General features: G+C 44.2%; 1 protein-coding gene across 1 annotated transcript in view; it reads left to right on the plus strand.

Moving 5' to 3' along the window:
- The window catches only part of LOC142303971 (scaffold attachment factor B2-like), an 812,977-nt gene that overhangs the window by 511,280 nt on the left and 287,296 nt on the right, over positions 1-14,401 (plus strand). The window contains exon 14 of the mRNA XM_075345939.1: positions 7,018-7,152. Within this exon, the coding sequence (XP_075202054.1) occupies positions 7,018-7,152 (135 nt within the window). The remainder of the gene's footprint in view (positions 1-7,017; positions 7,153-14,401) is intronic.

The following is a 14,401-nucleotide window of genomic DNA, read 5'->3' on the forward strand; positions in this document are numbered from 1 at the left end:
CTGCTCCAGCGGCCTCTTATTTTTCTTCCGGGCAGCTCACTAGGCTCTTACATATTCACTGCTTCTCCCGACCACCAGCGTCTGTGATTGGTTACAGTCAGACTGCTGTCACTGAGCGTGGGGGCGGGTCTGACTGAAACCAATCACAGATGCTGGTGGGCGGTTCTATATTGTACAGTATAATAAAAAAAAAAAAAACTGCGGTACAAACGCACCATCATTACAAGCTTTTTTCTTTTATTTTTTTTCCATTTCCAGGCTCTTTGACAAGGTGCAGTTTTGGTTGCAGTTTGTGTGCAGAAAAAACTGCAGCGTCTGCATATAGCCTTATGTGAGGGTTCTGCTGTTGTAGCCTAGCAGGGGCAATGCTAATGTGACATGGCACCCACAAACCTTTCCAGAAAAATCCATACTACAAAATAGAACTTCTGCCCTTTTGAGCATTGCACTGTGACTCTGCCCTCACATTGGGGATTTGCACACTAGAGAAATTGGACCTGACAATTTTGAAATGCAATTCCTCCAAATTACACCTATGGGTTCAAAATGATCACTAAACTGCTGGATGAGTTGTCAGATATACTGTAGAAGATTCAAAATGGGGCTCTCTTTTGGCAACTCTGGGGTTCTTTAAATATGACGTCTGCAATATAATCATCCAAAAATTGCTCTCCAAAAGTCAGTGGTTTTTCCCATCTGGTTCCTTTCATGTGCCCAAACATTAGTTTTTAACCATTATAAAATGCAAAGATCTGAGGTTGGGGGTTGTATTAAGAACCTAGGCAGGTGAACGATGCAATTATTTATATTCTTCTGTCGATTGTTTTACAGCAAAGTTGGGTAGATGACGAAAACAAGAGATGCCCCTAGTCCATTAGATCCCAAACCTGGACTGGTAATTCCACTGCCCTGTACCCAGGCGATACCCACGGTCTCCCAAGTTTTGGTTGGCCCACAGCTTTTGAGTCTCCTGCCAGTATAGTCTGTAGTCACGACCTATACTCCTCCAGATGATACCACACCCATAGTGCATGTATCCAGCTCCAGCCAGCAACAACCCCCTTCCCCTCGTTAGTATCAAACAGACTTCCCACTGCTGCCACCAATCTGTGAGGAAATGGCACCTCGCATCCCCACCTTGATGTCTTTAATACATCAGAGCCACGTGATATGGTCTCGTCACTTCTGCCAGCACTTGACGTTCCGCACCACAGGGATACGTAAGGTCCGCTTGGTGCAGCTTTACGCTTCCACCAGTCCCTCATTAAGATATAAGCCAGGTCCGTTAGTATTATATAAGGCCAGAAACCAGCCCAGGTAGCCTGTCATATTGAACAGAGATAACGAACATAGGGATTTGTGGATCAAGATAAAACAGCAACACAAGATTATATATTTAATCGCCTTAAGGGCACACTACATACTGTAAATCAATATATACATGAGAAATTTACAGATATTACAGTCAGAAATGCATACACAAGTAAGATATAGATAGGTGCAAGCCGATATACATATGAATTAGTTACCAGTTTCCTTAGATACTAGACCTTGGGGCTAACTGAAACATGATGCCAGAAGATTCCTTGGTTACTCCCCGCACGTGAAGTGAAGTGACGTGACCTCCTGGCAGAAGAACACCTCCAAAATATCCGCTTTGGTTTTTAATAACCAACGTACCTCCCCCTTGATAACTTATCATAGGACTGGACATGGAATGCTCCTTCAGGTTCAAGAGAACTATGAAAAGTCATCTTCCCTTATATCTTCACCTCTGAGCATCCCACATGAAAGTTATTACCATAATGTTTTCTACTCTGATTTTATCTATCCATAGCTAGGAAACATGATGTTTCTATTGTCTTCTAGCAGCTAGTTCTAATTTAGGGGCTGGTATGCACGTCCCACAATTAAGGCTAAATGTGTTACGTGCGTTCTGCTGTCCTCAGACCAGAAATTTGGCTGCTATCCTTGTGGGAGCTAAACACACCCCAATTTTATAATTTTTACATGGGTGCCTCTGTCTCCAGGTATTCTTTGAAGCTTCTCTGGAACTACCAATTGTCTGCCCATTTCCATAGTAGACTTACTTTTGTCACCAAGGGGTTTTTCTGTGGTCAGAGGCTTCTTCCTCCTTATGATTAACTTTCACCCCTTACCATTTGTTTTAGAATTGAAGTATTGCATTTCTATCCTGAATAGGGTGACCTCTCAATGCAGGTCAGTATGTTTGGAAATATATGTGATTGGCAGGTGATTCTCATGTATGGATATACCATATACTTCACCTCCTCCCTCTAGAGGGCACTAGCCGGCAGCACATTCCTGTGTTCCTCGACGCCCGTCCGCGACCTTCCTTTACTGGAATAATCTGTTGTCGTTAGTAGTCACAGCCCTTCTTGTGGCGAATGGTAAACTGGTACTGCTGAAGTGCAAGGCTCCAGCGCCACAACCTTCCATTTGTCCCGGAGACAGTGTGTAACCAGCTGAGGATGTTGTGGTCCGTCTCCATGGTGAAGTGGAACTCATGCAAACAAGTAGGGTTGCAGGACGCACACCATTGCCAGACATTGCTTTTTCATCATGGAGTAGGCCACCTCCCTCGGCAAAAGCTTCCTGCTCAGGCACAAAACTAGATGTTCCTTGTCTGTAGAGTCAACCTGGCTGAACACAGCACCGAGGCTAAAGTCACTGGCGTCGGTTTGCACCACAAATGGCGACGTGAAGTCAGTTGCCTGTACTCCTGGAAAGGGCAGTCTTAAGCACACGGAATGCTGCCTTGCAGTCCTTTGTCCAGTTCACTGCAGAGGGCAGCTTCTTCTTGGTGAGGTCCGTCAGATGCTTTGCCAGGCAACTATAGTGTGGAACGAATCTCCTATAGTACCCGGCGGTCCCCAAGAAGGATATCACCTATTTCTTAGTCCTGGGTGTGTGCCAGGATGTGATGACATCCACTTTCCCAGGCTCTGGCTTCAGAGCTCCCCACCTACCTGATGACCCAGGTGGAGGACCTCACTCATGCCCAGCTGACACTTTTCCGGCTTAATGGTCCAGCCTGCCTGGCGGATCCGCCCGAGCATCTGCACTAGATGCTCCAGGTGATCTTCCCATATGGGACTGAAGACTGCGATGTCATCCAGGTACGAGGCCGTGTACCCTTCAAGTCCCTTGAACTGTGTGTTGACCATCCACTGAAAAGTGGCAGGGGTATTCTTCATTCCGAATGGTATCACAGTGGACTCATACAATCCTAACGGGGCGATAAAGGCAAAGCATTCCTGTTCCTTGTGGGTCAGGGTAATCTGCTACAATCTTCAGCTCAGATCCATGATGGTCAGGTACTTTGCCCCGGCCAACTGATCGATTAATTCATCGATGCGCAGCAGTGGGTATGCATCGGTGACCGCGTTGAGCCCCCTGTAGCTCACGTAGAACCTAGTCGTTCGGTCCTTTGGAACGAGGACTACGGGCAAGGCCCAAGCGCCTGGATGCCTGGATAACCCCAGCTTCCGCATCTCGTCAATCTTCTGGTGCATGTGCTGCTGTTCCTTCATGGAGACACGATATGCTAAATACCGGATCAGGGGGTGATTCCCGGTGTCCACGTGATGGATGGCCGACTGTCCTTCTGGGCTGTCTGCTGAACAACTCCCAAAAGGGTGGAGGGTGGCCCACAGCTAAGACCGTTGGTCCACTAGGAGCGGGTTGCCAACCTTCACATCCTCAATGGATCCACCCACCCTAACCTGGGCGAGCATATCCAGGAGGGGCTCTGTCTCTTCCTCTTTGGGCAGGTTGCACACTGGAGGGCAAAGGTCTCCTGCTCATGATGTGCCTTCGTTATGTTTACGTGGAAAGCCTTCTACCTTACACGGGCTTGGTCCAGGGGGATCAGGTAAGTTACAGAAGCCTGAGGCGAAACGCGTTGGGGTGCAGGGCAGTGTGGTCGTGACACTTATGGCTACAGCGGGTTGGTATGCCCTGATAATGCATGCATGGTGATTTCTGGCCTTGGATGGTTATTGTGTTGATCCCACTGAGTAGTGGGCTATATGAGTGGATTCGCTCAGCCCAGATATCTTTTTATATGCAATTATATTACTAACAGTGGGATCGCCTCGGTTGCATAGCACGGGTCAGATCACCTGCTCCGTATAGCTGGATCTAAATCTATTATCCTGATCCCTATAACTGTATAAATCTTTAGCATGGTATGTAACCACATGGATTACTTGCGTGGGTGAATTAACCCTTACTGCAATCATGGATAAATGAATACTCACGTTGTGATCAGGTTATTGTGTGACATTGTTATATGAATTGTAATGTGACAGCTTTGCATATTCGTCCAGCCATAAATTGTATAAAAAGACTGTATAATTGACCACACTGCCCTGGATAGTTTTTAATGCACATCTCTGCACATGATTTTAATTGACACTGTCTGACTATTCTGTGTACCGAATGACAATGAATATAAATAAAGATTTGTTACATAACCTTTTCTATATATAAGTGGTCGTCTAATCCTTAGACCTTATACATTTAATAGTGACCAGCGGTCAATTGTAAGAAAAAAAGTTAGAGTTGAGCTGCTGGTAAACGGGTTATGGGCCTTCCCAGGCCACCTGAGGCTTGTCCTGTGGTACAGGAACCAGTACCCACTCCTTTTTACCCACCCAGTAGGTCCGGTCAGAAGCATTCTGGTCTTACCAATGCTTATGCTCCGTTTGGGTTTGCACCATATTGTCATGAATCGGCTGCGTCAAGGCCTGCATTTTTTCCCGGAAGTGCACAAAATACTCAATGATCGACTTTTCAGGGGTGGCTAAGTCCCCTTCCCAAACATCTTTCACCAGTGCTAGGAAGCCCCACACACGTCGCCCTTACAGAAGATCAAAGGACGAGATCCCTTTTGAGGCTTGTGGAACCTCCCGATAGGCAAATAGCAGGTGTGGGAGATGCCATTCCCAGTCATGCCCGTGAGTCGACCAACATCTTAAGCATCTGCTTCAGGGTGCCATTGAACCGTTCACACAGGCAGTTAAGGGGGCTTTACATGCTACGATATCGTTAATGTTTTGTTGTCGGGGTCAAGTTGTTAGTGACACACATCCGGCGTCATTAACGATATCGCAGCGTGTGACACTGACCAGCGACCTTAAGCGACCTCAAAAATGGTGAAAATCGTTCACCATGGAGAGGTCGTCCCAAACTCAAAAATCGGTAAGGGTTGTTTATCCAGGTGGTTCGTCGTTCATGCGGCAGCACACATCGCTATGTGTGACACCGCAGGAGCGAGGAACGTCTCCTTACCTGCCGCCGGCCACAATGCGGAAGGAAGGAGGTGGGCGGGATGTTACGTCCTGCTCATCTCCGCCCCTCCACTTTGATTGGCCGGTCGCTTAGTGATGCTGCGGTGACGTCGCTGTGATGCCGAACGTCCCTCCCCCTTGAAGGAGGGATTGTTCGGCAGTCACAGCGACGACGCCGACCAGGTAAGTATGTGTGACGCTGCCGTAGCGATAATGTTCGCTACGGCAGCGATCACAAACAATCGCTGCGCGACGGGGGCGGGTACTTACACGCTCGATATCGCTACCTTGTAAAGCCCCCTTTAGTCTATGGGTGGTACGGGCTGGTCATCAGATGTTGCACTTATATTTGCTTACAGAGGGATTTCATCAGCTGCAACATGAATTCGGTCCCACGGTCAGTGAGCATTTCCTAGGCAAAACCCACTCATGAGAAAGTCTCCAGCAAGGCCGTGGCCATTTTGTCGGCCCAAATAGACAAATCTACTGCTTCTGGGTACCGGGTGGCATAATCTATTACCGTCAGTACAAAGCGTTTCCCGGAGCTGCTGGGAATTGACAGTAGACAGAGCAGATCCACAGACATCCTGAAAGGCTCTTCAATGATTGGCAGAGTTACCAGTGGCACTTTTGGGGCACGGCCCCACCTTCCCCACTCTGACAGATTTTACACAAACAGCAGTAGGCAGCCATTTCGGCTCCCATTTTTGGCCAGGAGAAATGCTTGTACCCTGGCCTTGGTCTTAATGATCCATAGCTGTCAGGCCATCAGGATCTCATGTGCAATACGCGACAACTCCGCCCAGAATGGCAAGGGTACCACTAACTATCGATCACTGGGCCATGCCTCCGATGAACCCTGCTGGACTGTGACCCGGTACAGCTGTCCTTAGTCCCAGATCACCAGCTCGTAGTCTGAGGAAAGCTTTGCCGCTCCTTATGAGCTTTCAGGCTGCTGTCAGCTTCTAACGCTGCCTGAAACCACTAACTAGATGTGGCCAGAATGGACGAGACCACCACATCTTCTGTCAGTTCCCCGGGACCTGTCTCCTGGCCTCTGTTTGACTCGGCAGCCACTTGGTCGGAAGGGTGGAAACCGTTAGACTTCCATGAGGCTCTTTGAGCTCTGCCACTTCTAATGCGATGACAGCGGCTAAGGCCACTGTAATCATGGCTAGTGCATGCTTCCCCTCATTTCCTGACCATGTCGCTGGTTCATGCAGACTAACCTAGCCTCCTGATATCTCTGTTGTGGAGGGACCCTGCAATGAGATCTTACCTTGTATCTGCACCTCTCTCACAAAATCAGATAACTCACATATTTATGCACAACACGACATTTACTGCTCCATTCTATGTCCTGTTGTATATGTGACTCTTCAGATTTTGTGTTATGCTGAGCCTGATGAAGAGACCTGAGTAGTCTCAAAAGCTTGCAATAATATTACCATCTTTTCAGTTAACAATTCAAAGGTATCAACCACGGAGTTCTTTTAAACAATTTTTTTTAACTAAAATACATAATAGATACTATCCAGCATGAGTGTAAAATTACTTTTTGGGTTGTTAAATTCACACTAATTTTGGTAAATAACTTTAACATGAACTTGTAACTAGTATGTATGATACATGTACAGTATATATGATACATATGTGTACTGATATAACTATTAACATATTGTTTCTCTTTAATCATTCAAAGGGATGATCCTTATTGGCTTGAGTCAAAGAGAATTGCTTTAGATGATCGATATCATGATTTTGGAAGATCAGACCGGTATCATGATTTTGATAGCAGAGATCGTGGTCGATTCATGAATCATTTGCATATGGACAGGTAAAAAATCTTTATTGAAAATGTGTGCTTTTGTTGCATTTTCTTTTTATTTTATTGGCTAATTCTTATATATAAATGGTAAAAAGAAATTAGTTTTTTTTCTGTTTTTAAAGAATCTATTGGTATCTTACTCATTTTAAACATGTTTTTTCTCGCATGAGTGTTCTAAATAATATAGAATTGTCTTAACCACATCCCATCAGCACTGGCTTTTTACTTTCTGATGGATGTGCCAGTCTGTAAGACAGTGAATATTCAATACTCCAGGATTGTGAACATGGGGCTCTTGCTTGCTTGCATGCTTGCTTAACATAGCAATGGAGAGTGCAATCAGGGATTGCAGTTACTCAGTTAACTTCCTACATGATGTGGTCTATAGCAACGACTGCTGCAAGTAGGAGTTTGATAACAGGAGATCACTCGCTTTGTCATGTCTAAGGCTACTTGGCAGCGTATACCTGGGCGCCCATTAGTTTCTATGGCAATCGAAGGCCTAACAGTGGCTTCCAGTGTGCAGTAGATCAAAGCCTAATAAATTGTTCAAGCGATACTATCTATTAGGTCTCTATTTCATTGTGTTCTATCCATGCTTCTATTTCACATTGTGTTCTATCCATGCTTTTGACAAGTAGAACTTGTATCCATAATAGTATGCGGTGCTGTTATTAACATGTCAGAGACGTGTCTAAGGGCTCATGCGCACGTTATGTACTCACATGCATTTACGCTGCGTATTGCACTGCAGCGTAAATGCATGCGTCCTGTGTCCCCTGCACAATCTATGTAGATTGTGCATGAGACGTGCGTACGATGCTTTTTTGAACGCAGCGATTTGGGTGCTAAAATTTTGACCCAAATCCGTGCGTTCATAAAAGCACAATGTCAATTATTTCTGCCTTCTGGATGCTGCTCCCACTCTGTCTATGGTGGGGGCAGCATCCCGAGCGCATGAACCTGCTTTTATTAACAAAAATATTGCATTCATTATGCAGTGTTTCTGGAGCGATTTGAAGCGCACATGTGCTGTCAAATCGCTGCAGAATATTTTGCAGTTACGTGCACATGAGCCCTTACAGAGGTGAAAGGTTCAGTGTTCGCATGGAACATAGACTTTACAAAAGAATCATACACAGACCATTGGCCCAGTGTGAGCCGCATGCAGTATTTAGTGGCTCGCACTGGGGGTGAAAAAGCATTATTATTATTATTATGATTATATAGTGTGCACAAAAAAACCCCCTCCCTCTTCCAGATGTTTTCCATTTGACTGGCTGCATGGGGGCAGAGAGCCGAACTGCCCAATTTGTGACTTCCAATGGGATTCAGGTCAAGTTTGGGTCCAGAATTAAACTTTATCTATTATTTAGGGGTTATGCGGAGCCCGCCAAACCCTAACTTCAACGGGTCCGCTCATCTGTAGTGTCTAATTTTGGTCCAAGCCATGGGCCATTATAAAATTGATAATGCAAATTGGACAGCATCCAGATACAATCCGTGTGTAATCTGTGTGCTATCCACTTACCCTTGCAATGAGCAGGAGAAGCTTTGTACAATTTTTTTTTGGGCTTGCTAGAAAATCACTGATGAAACGCTGACCAAACACTGTTGAAAATTAGATTCAAAACACTTAACACAGAAATCGAACCCTTTTTTGAGAATGAAAAAAATCACTTATCTGAATGACACCTAGAAAAATAATTTAAGCCCGTAAAAAAATGACAGATTCTTGGTATCACTGCATCTGTATCAACCAGCACAATTAACCTGTCACCAACTGCCCACGGTAGATAAATGTCGGCACTTGATGGGCTTTGTGCAGCTCCAACGTTCTTCTATGGTCTGTGGTCACGAGGGGATTGCGACCCTCAGTGTCCCACAGGCGCAGGAATTCCAGTGCAGAAAGGTAGTTCTGGACCTGATTCTCTGGTCGCAATGATGTTAGCCCTTTGTTAAATTTTATATGCCACAATAATTAGTAAAATGATCAATGATTCAATGAACAGCTTAAAACAATAAATAAAAGGCAAAAAACTGTATCATTCTGCGATGCAAAAACTATTTTTTCTTAAAAAAAAAAAAATATTGTGTAAAAAGCAGCAGAACATAAAAAATGTGGTATCGCTGTAACCGTACTGTCACGAAAAATAAACCCGTTTATTAGTTTTACCAGTGAACAATGTAAAATGTAAAAAAAATTCATGAAAAAAAAAATCCTGATTTGCTATTTTATATTCATTTTGCCTCCCAAGAATTAGAATATAAAATGACCCAAAAATGTTGCTTGAAAATAGTACCAAAAAACGTCAACTCATCCTGCAAAAAACAAGCCCTCACATGACTGTCAGCAGAAGTCTTAAAAACAATTTAGCTCTCAATATATTGATCCAGGTTTGTTTTTGTTTTTTTTTTTTTAAAAAAAAAATAAATAAATAAATTTTGTCAAAGCTGCAATCTCACTGCCCAGAAGAATAGACCGGTCTATTCGCTTATATGGTACAGTGAACAGCATAAAAAATAAGAGATTTCTTGACCTGCTGTTGATATATTCATTCTTCCTCTCAAATCTGGAAATCTGTTAAACATCAGGCGAAACCCCTGACAGAAGATTCCCTACAATGAGGCAGATTTATTGTTATTTTCGACTGTTTACCTATTTTCTGATGGTGTCCATTGTTTTAGTAGTGTATAAAAGTGCAGTCAACCAGTTATGTGAACTTTAGAAAAGGACACCGCTGAACAGAGTTCAGAGTAACTCTGCTGCCTCATCATAGTGAATGGATCCCTCGGGGGGGTCATCTGAATCACGTTATTGGGAGATTTAGATGAAAACTGGCATGCAAGTCCCGAGCACAGCGCACAGGATAATTGTGATGCAAAATGTTATGTAAAATTTTCCCAACATAAGCTTCAACTCCAAGCACAAAAAACAAAACAAATAGGCCACCACTCAGGTTTGTCATCTGTCAATGTAAATAGAGGGAGATTTCCATGTTTTTTTAAAACTGAAAAGCACTAGGGCTCCCCCCAAAAGAAATCCAGCAAAACCTGCGCTTCCAAATCCAAATGCCCCACTCCTTCTGATCCCCACAGTGTGGCTAAACCACATTTAGCGTCCACATGTTTTGGCATTACTGTAGCGAAAAGACCCCACTTAATTTATGGGGTGCATGTCTCCAGAAACAGGAGTTTTACACAATGTGCTGGACACAACAACCTGCGGGCACTATATGTGGGCACTATAGCAGATTTGCAATTTTCACTCCAATTTCCACTGCATGTTTGTCTCTGATAAACACCATCTACATACATAATTGCCAATTGCGGATGTATCCCACAATGCACTGCGGCACTGTCAGTTGCGCAGCCGCAGTTCACGCCCACATAATAGCCATGGTAACCAGGGACAACAGTGCAGGCGTAACCTAAATTGTGGGCTGAGTAAGCACAATTCTTTTCCCAGTCTAACATTGTGCTGCTCATACCCAGGGCCGGATTAAGGTTGGTGGGGGCCCCTGGGCAGAAAATCTGGTGGGGGCCCCATAACGTTAACATTTTTAGTCATAACAGTAGAGTGCGAATGTAGCATTTAGATATAAATCCAATGAACATTTATCTTATCCTGTTCTGCCACATTCAGATTTACAGCACTACAATACAGACACAGTCCAGGATCACTCACAGCCGTCACTTATACTCAGAAAGTAAAGTTACTCACATTTTTTTATTGATCCCAATGTTAAGACAGCCAAGGAATAGTAAAAATACAGAAAGGGAAAGTTCTCACTGGCAGCAATGGTTGCTGAAAATCACAATGTGCTCTCTATTGTATTGTCTCCGGAGTAGTACATAGCAGCTGATGTCTGTACACGGTATGCCATACACAGTATCAGAGGTGAATCTAGGTTTTCCTGTCCATGGAGTAGGAGGTCAGTTTGGCGCCCCCTTCTATACACGGCTTATGCGGTTTGAGTAGTTGTCATGTGACCGCTCATACGCCATTTTCACACGTGCCGATGAGCTGCTCTTCCTAATTCTCTCAATGTTCAGTGAAATACTACAGCCCATAAAGAGAAGCAGGAAGAGAAGCTAATTGTGATTCAAAGTATTAAAATGACCTGCAAGTGGTCATGTGATCACTTCTGGAATTAGCAAGCAGAGCTAAATCCTTACATTGAGTATATTACAGGTTGTTTGATTGGGCATGCTACGGGGCTTACTTTTATTATTAAAGGGGTTATCCAGGTCGACAAGGAAAATTTGTAGTTATCCTATATGACTGCAGACTTCTGAATTCTCACAGCTTGCGGACTGCACACTGTCATGATTTTCCCGTGCCATGAGCAAGTAGTCATGGCACTGCAAGTATGCGATTTGCTTACTTCCGGCCACATTCAAATTAGGACGTCTGCAGCCTCACTCAATAGTTACATGCCCTCAAGCGCTCACTGCTGGCATCGGAGAGTCCTGACAGTGTGCAGTGTGCACACTGAGCATTCAGAAGTCTGCAGTCACATAGAAACTTTCATCACAAACCTGGACAACACCTTTAATGCTACTAACATAATGTAGAAACCCTTGCGGTCATGTAATTTTACAAATTATGGCTTGCTACGTGTGTACAGGATCAGAATCAGTAAAATGTACATAAATACACTGTGTGCAGAATTATTAGGCAAATGAGTATTTTGCTCCCATGATACTTTTTATACATGTCGTCCTACTCCACCAAGCTGTATAGGCTGAGAGCCAACTACCAATTAAGTAAATCAGGAGATGTGCATCTCTGTAATGAGGAGGGGTGTGGTGTAATGACATCAACACCCTATATAAGGTGTGTTTAATTATTAGGCAACTTCTTTTCCTTTGGTAAAATGGGTCAGAAGAGAGATGTGACGGGCTCTGAAAAGTCCATATTGTGCGATGTCTTGCAGAGGGATGCAGCAGTCTTGAAATGGCCAAACTTTTGAAGCGTGATCACCGAACAATCAAGCGTTTCATGGCAAATAGCCAACAGGGTCGCAAGAAGCAAAATAGGCGCAAAATAACTCCCTATGAATTGAGAAAAATCAAGCGTGAAGCTGCCAAGATGCCATTTGCCACCAGTTTAGCCATATTTCAGAGCTGCAACGTTACTGGAGTATCAAAGAGCACAAGGTGTGCCATACTCAGGGGCATGGCCATGGTAAGGATGGCTGAAAAACCACCACCTCTGACCAAGAAACATAAGATAAAACGTCAAGACTGGGCCAAGAAATATCTTAAGACTGATTTTTCAAAGGTTTTATGGACTGATGAAATGAGAGTGACTCTTGATGGGCAGATGGTTGGGCCAGAGGCTGGATCAGTAAAGGGCATAGAGCTCCACTGTGACTCAGACATCAGCAAGGTGGAGGTGGGCACTGGTATGGGCTGGGATCATCAAAGATGAACTTGTGGGACCTTTTCGGGTTGAGGATGGAGTGAAGCTCAACTCCCAGACCTACTGCCAGCTTCTGGAAGACAACTTCTTCACGCAGTGGTACAGGAAGAAGTCGGTATCGTTCAAGAAAAACATTATTTTCATGCGGGACAATGCTCCATCACATGCATCTAACTACTCCACAGCGTGGCTGGCCAGTAAAGGTCTAAAAGATGAAAAAATAATGACATGGCCCCCTTGTTCACCTGATCTGAACCCCATAGAGAACCTGTGGTCCCTCATAAAATGTGAGCTCTACAGGGAGGGAAAACAGTGCACCTCTGGGAGCAGTGTCTGGAGGCTGTGGTGGCTGCTGCACACAATGTGGATCGTTAACAGATCAAGCGATGACAGAATCTATGGATGGTCGGCTGCTGAGTGTCATCATAAAGAAAGGGGGTGATATTGGGCACTCATTTTTGGGGGTTTTGTTTTTGCATGTCAGAAATGTTTATTTCTAAATTTTGTGCAGTTATATTGGTTTACCTGGTGACAATAAACAAGTGAGATGGGAATAGATTTGGTTTTTATTAAGTTGCCTAATAATTCTGCACCGTAATAATTACCTGCACAAACAGATGTCCTCCTAAGATAGCCAAATCTAAAAAGAAAACCACTCCAACTTCCAAAAATATTAAGCTTTGACATTCATGAGTCTTTTGGGTTGATTGAGAACTGTTGATCAATAATAAAAAAAATCCTCTAAAATACAAGTTGCCTAATAATTCTGCACACGGTGTACAGCACCAGAACCAAAAGCAATACCAAAATACATCACTAGCACCCAGTGGCGTAACTAGAGTTTGATGGGCCCCGGTGCAAAGTTCAGATCTGGGCCCCCCTCCACATACACCGACACTTGGGGTACAGGATAATGACACTGACACTTGGCTCTTACCCTCAGCACCCAGATTTCCCATGATCTGAAATCCCTCTATCAGCACCCAGCTTTCTTATGTTCTGATATCCATCTTGTCCTCGGCACCCAGCTTCCCCATGCTTTGCTATACATCTTTCCCTCAGCACTCAGCTTTCCTATATCAGAGCATGAGAAAGCTGGGTGCTGAGAGAAGATGTATAACAGAGCATGGGAAAGCTGGGTGCTGAGGGAAAGAGCCTTTTTCCCCTCAGCACAAAACGTTCCCATCCCCTGATTGTATCTTTGTCCCCCCTCGTATATAGTTCTCCAAACACAATAATGGCCCCCACATAGCCTTCCATATAGTGTAAAGGGTCCCACATAACCCTTCATATATTAGAATGCAGCTCCATAGTCCTCCATGTATTATAATGCATTTCCCATAGTTCTCCATGTATTATAATTCACCCCATAGTACATAATATATAATACTGCCCCACATAGTCCTCCATATATTATACTGCACCCCCATAGTTCTCCATATAGTATAATGCACCCCCATAATCCTCCATGTATAATATGCACCCAGCCCTCCATATATAATAATGCAGCCAGCCTCCCCAGTCCCTTCAATTATTATAATTAATTTCTCATAGTTCTCCATATATTATACTACACCACATAGTCCTCCATATATTATACTGCACCACATAGTCCTCCATATATAATATGCACCCAGCCCTCCATGTATAATAATGCAGCCAGCCTCCCCAGTCCTCCATGTATAATAATGCAGCCAGCCTCTCCAGGCCTCCATATATAATAATGCAGCCAGCCTCTCCATGCCTCTATGTATAATAATGCAGCCAGCCTCCCCAGGCCTCCATGTATAATAATGCAGCCAGCCTCCCCAGGCCTCCATGTATAATAAT

Source organism: Anomaloglossus baeobatrachus, chromosome 1, assembly GCF_048569485.1.
Source record: "Anomaloglossus baeobatrachus isolate aAnoBae1 chromosome 1, aAnoBae1.hap1, whole genome shotgun sequence".
NCBI classification, from domain to species: Eukaryota; Metazoa; Chordata; class Amphibia; order Anura; family Aromobatidae; genus Anomaloglossus; species Anomaloglossus baeobatrachus.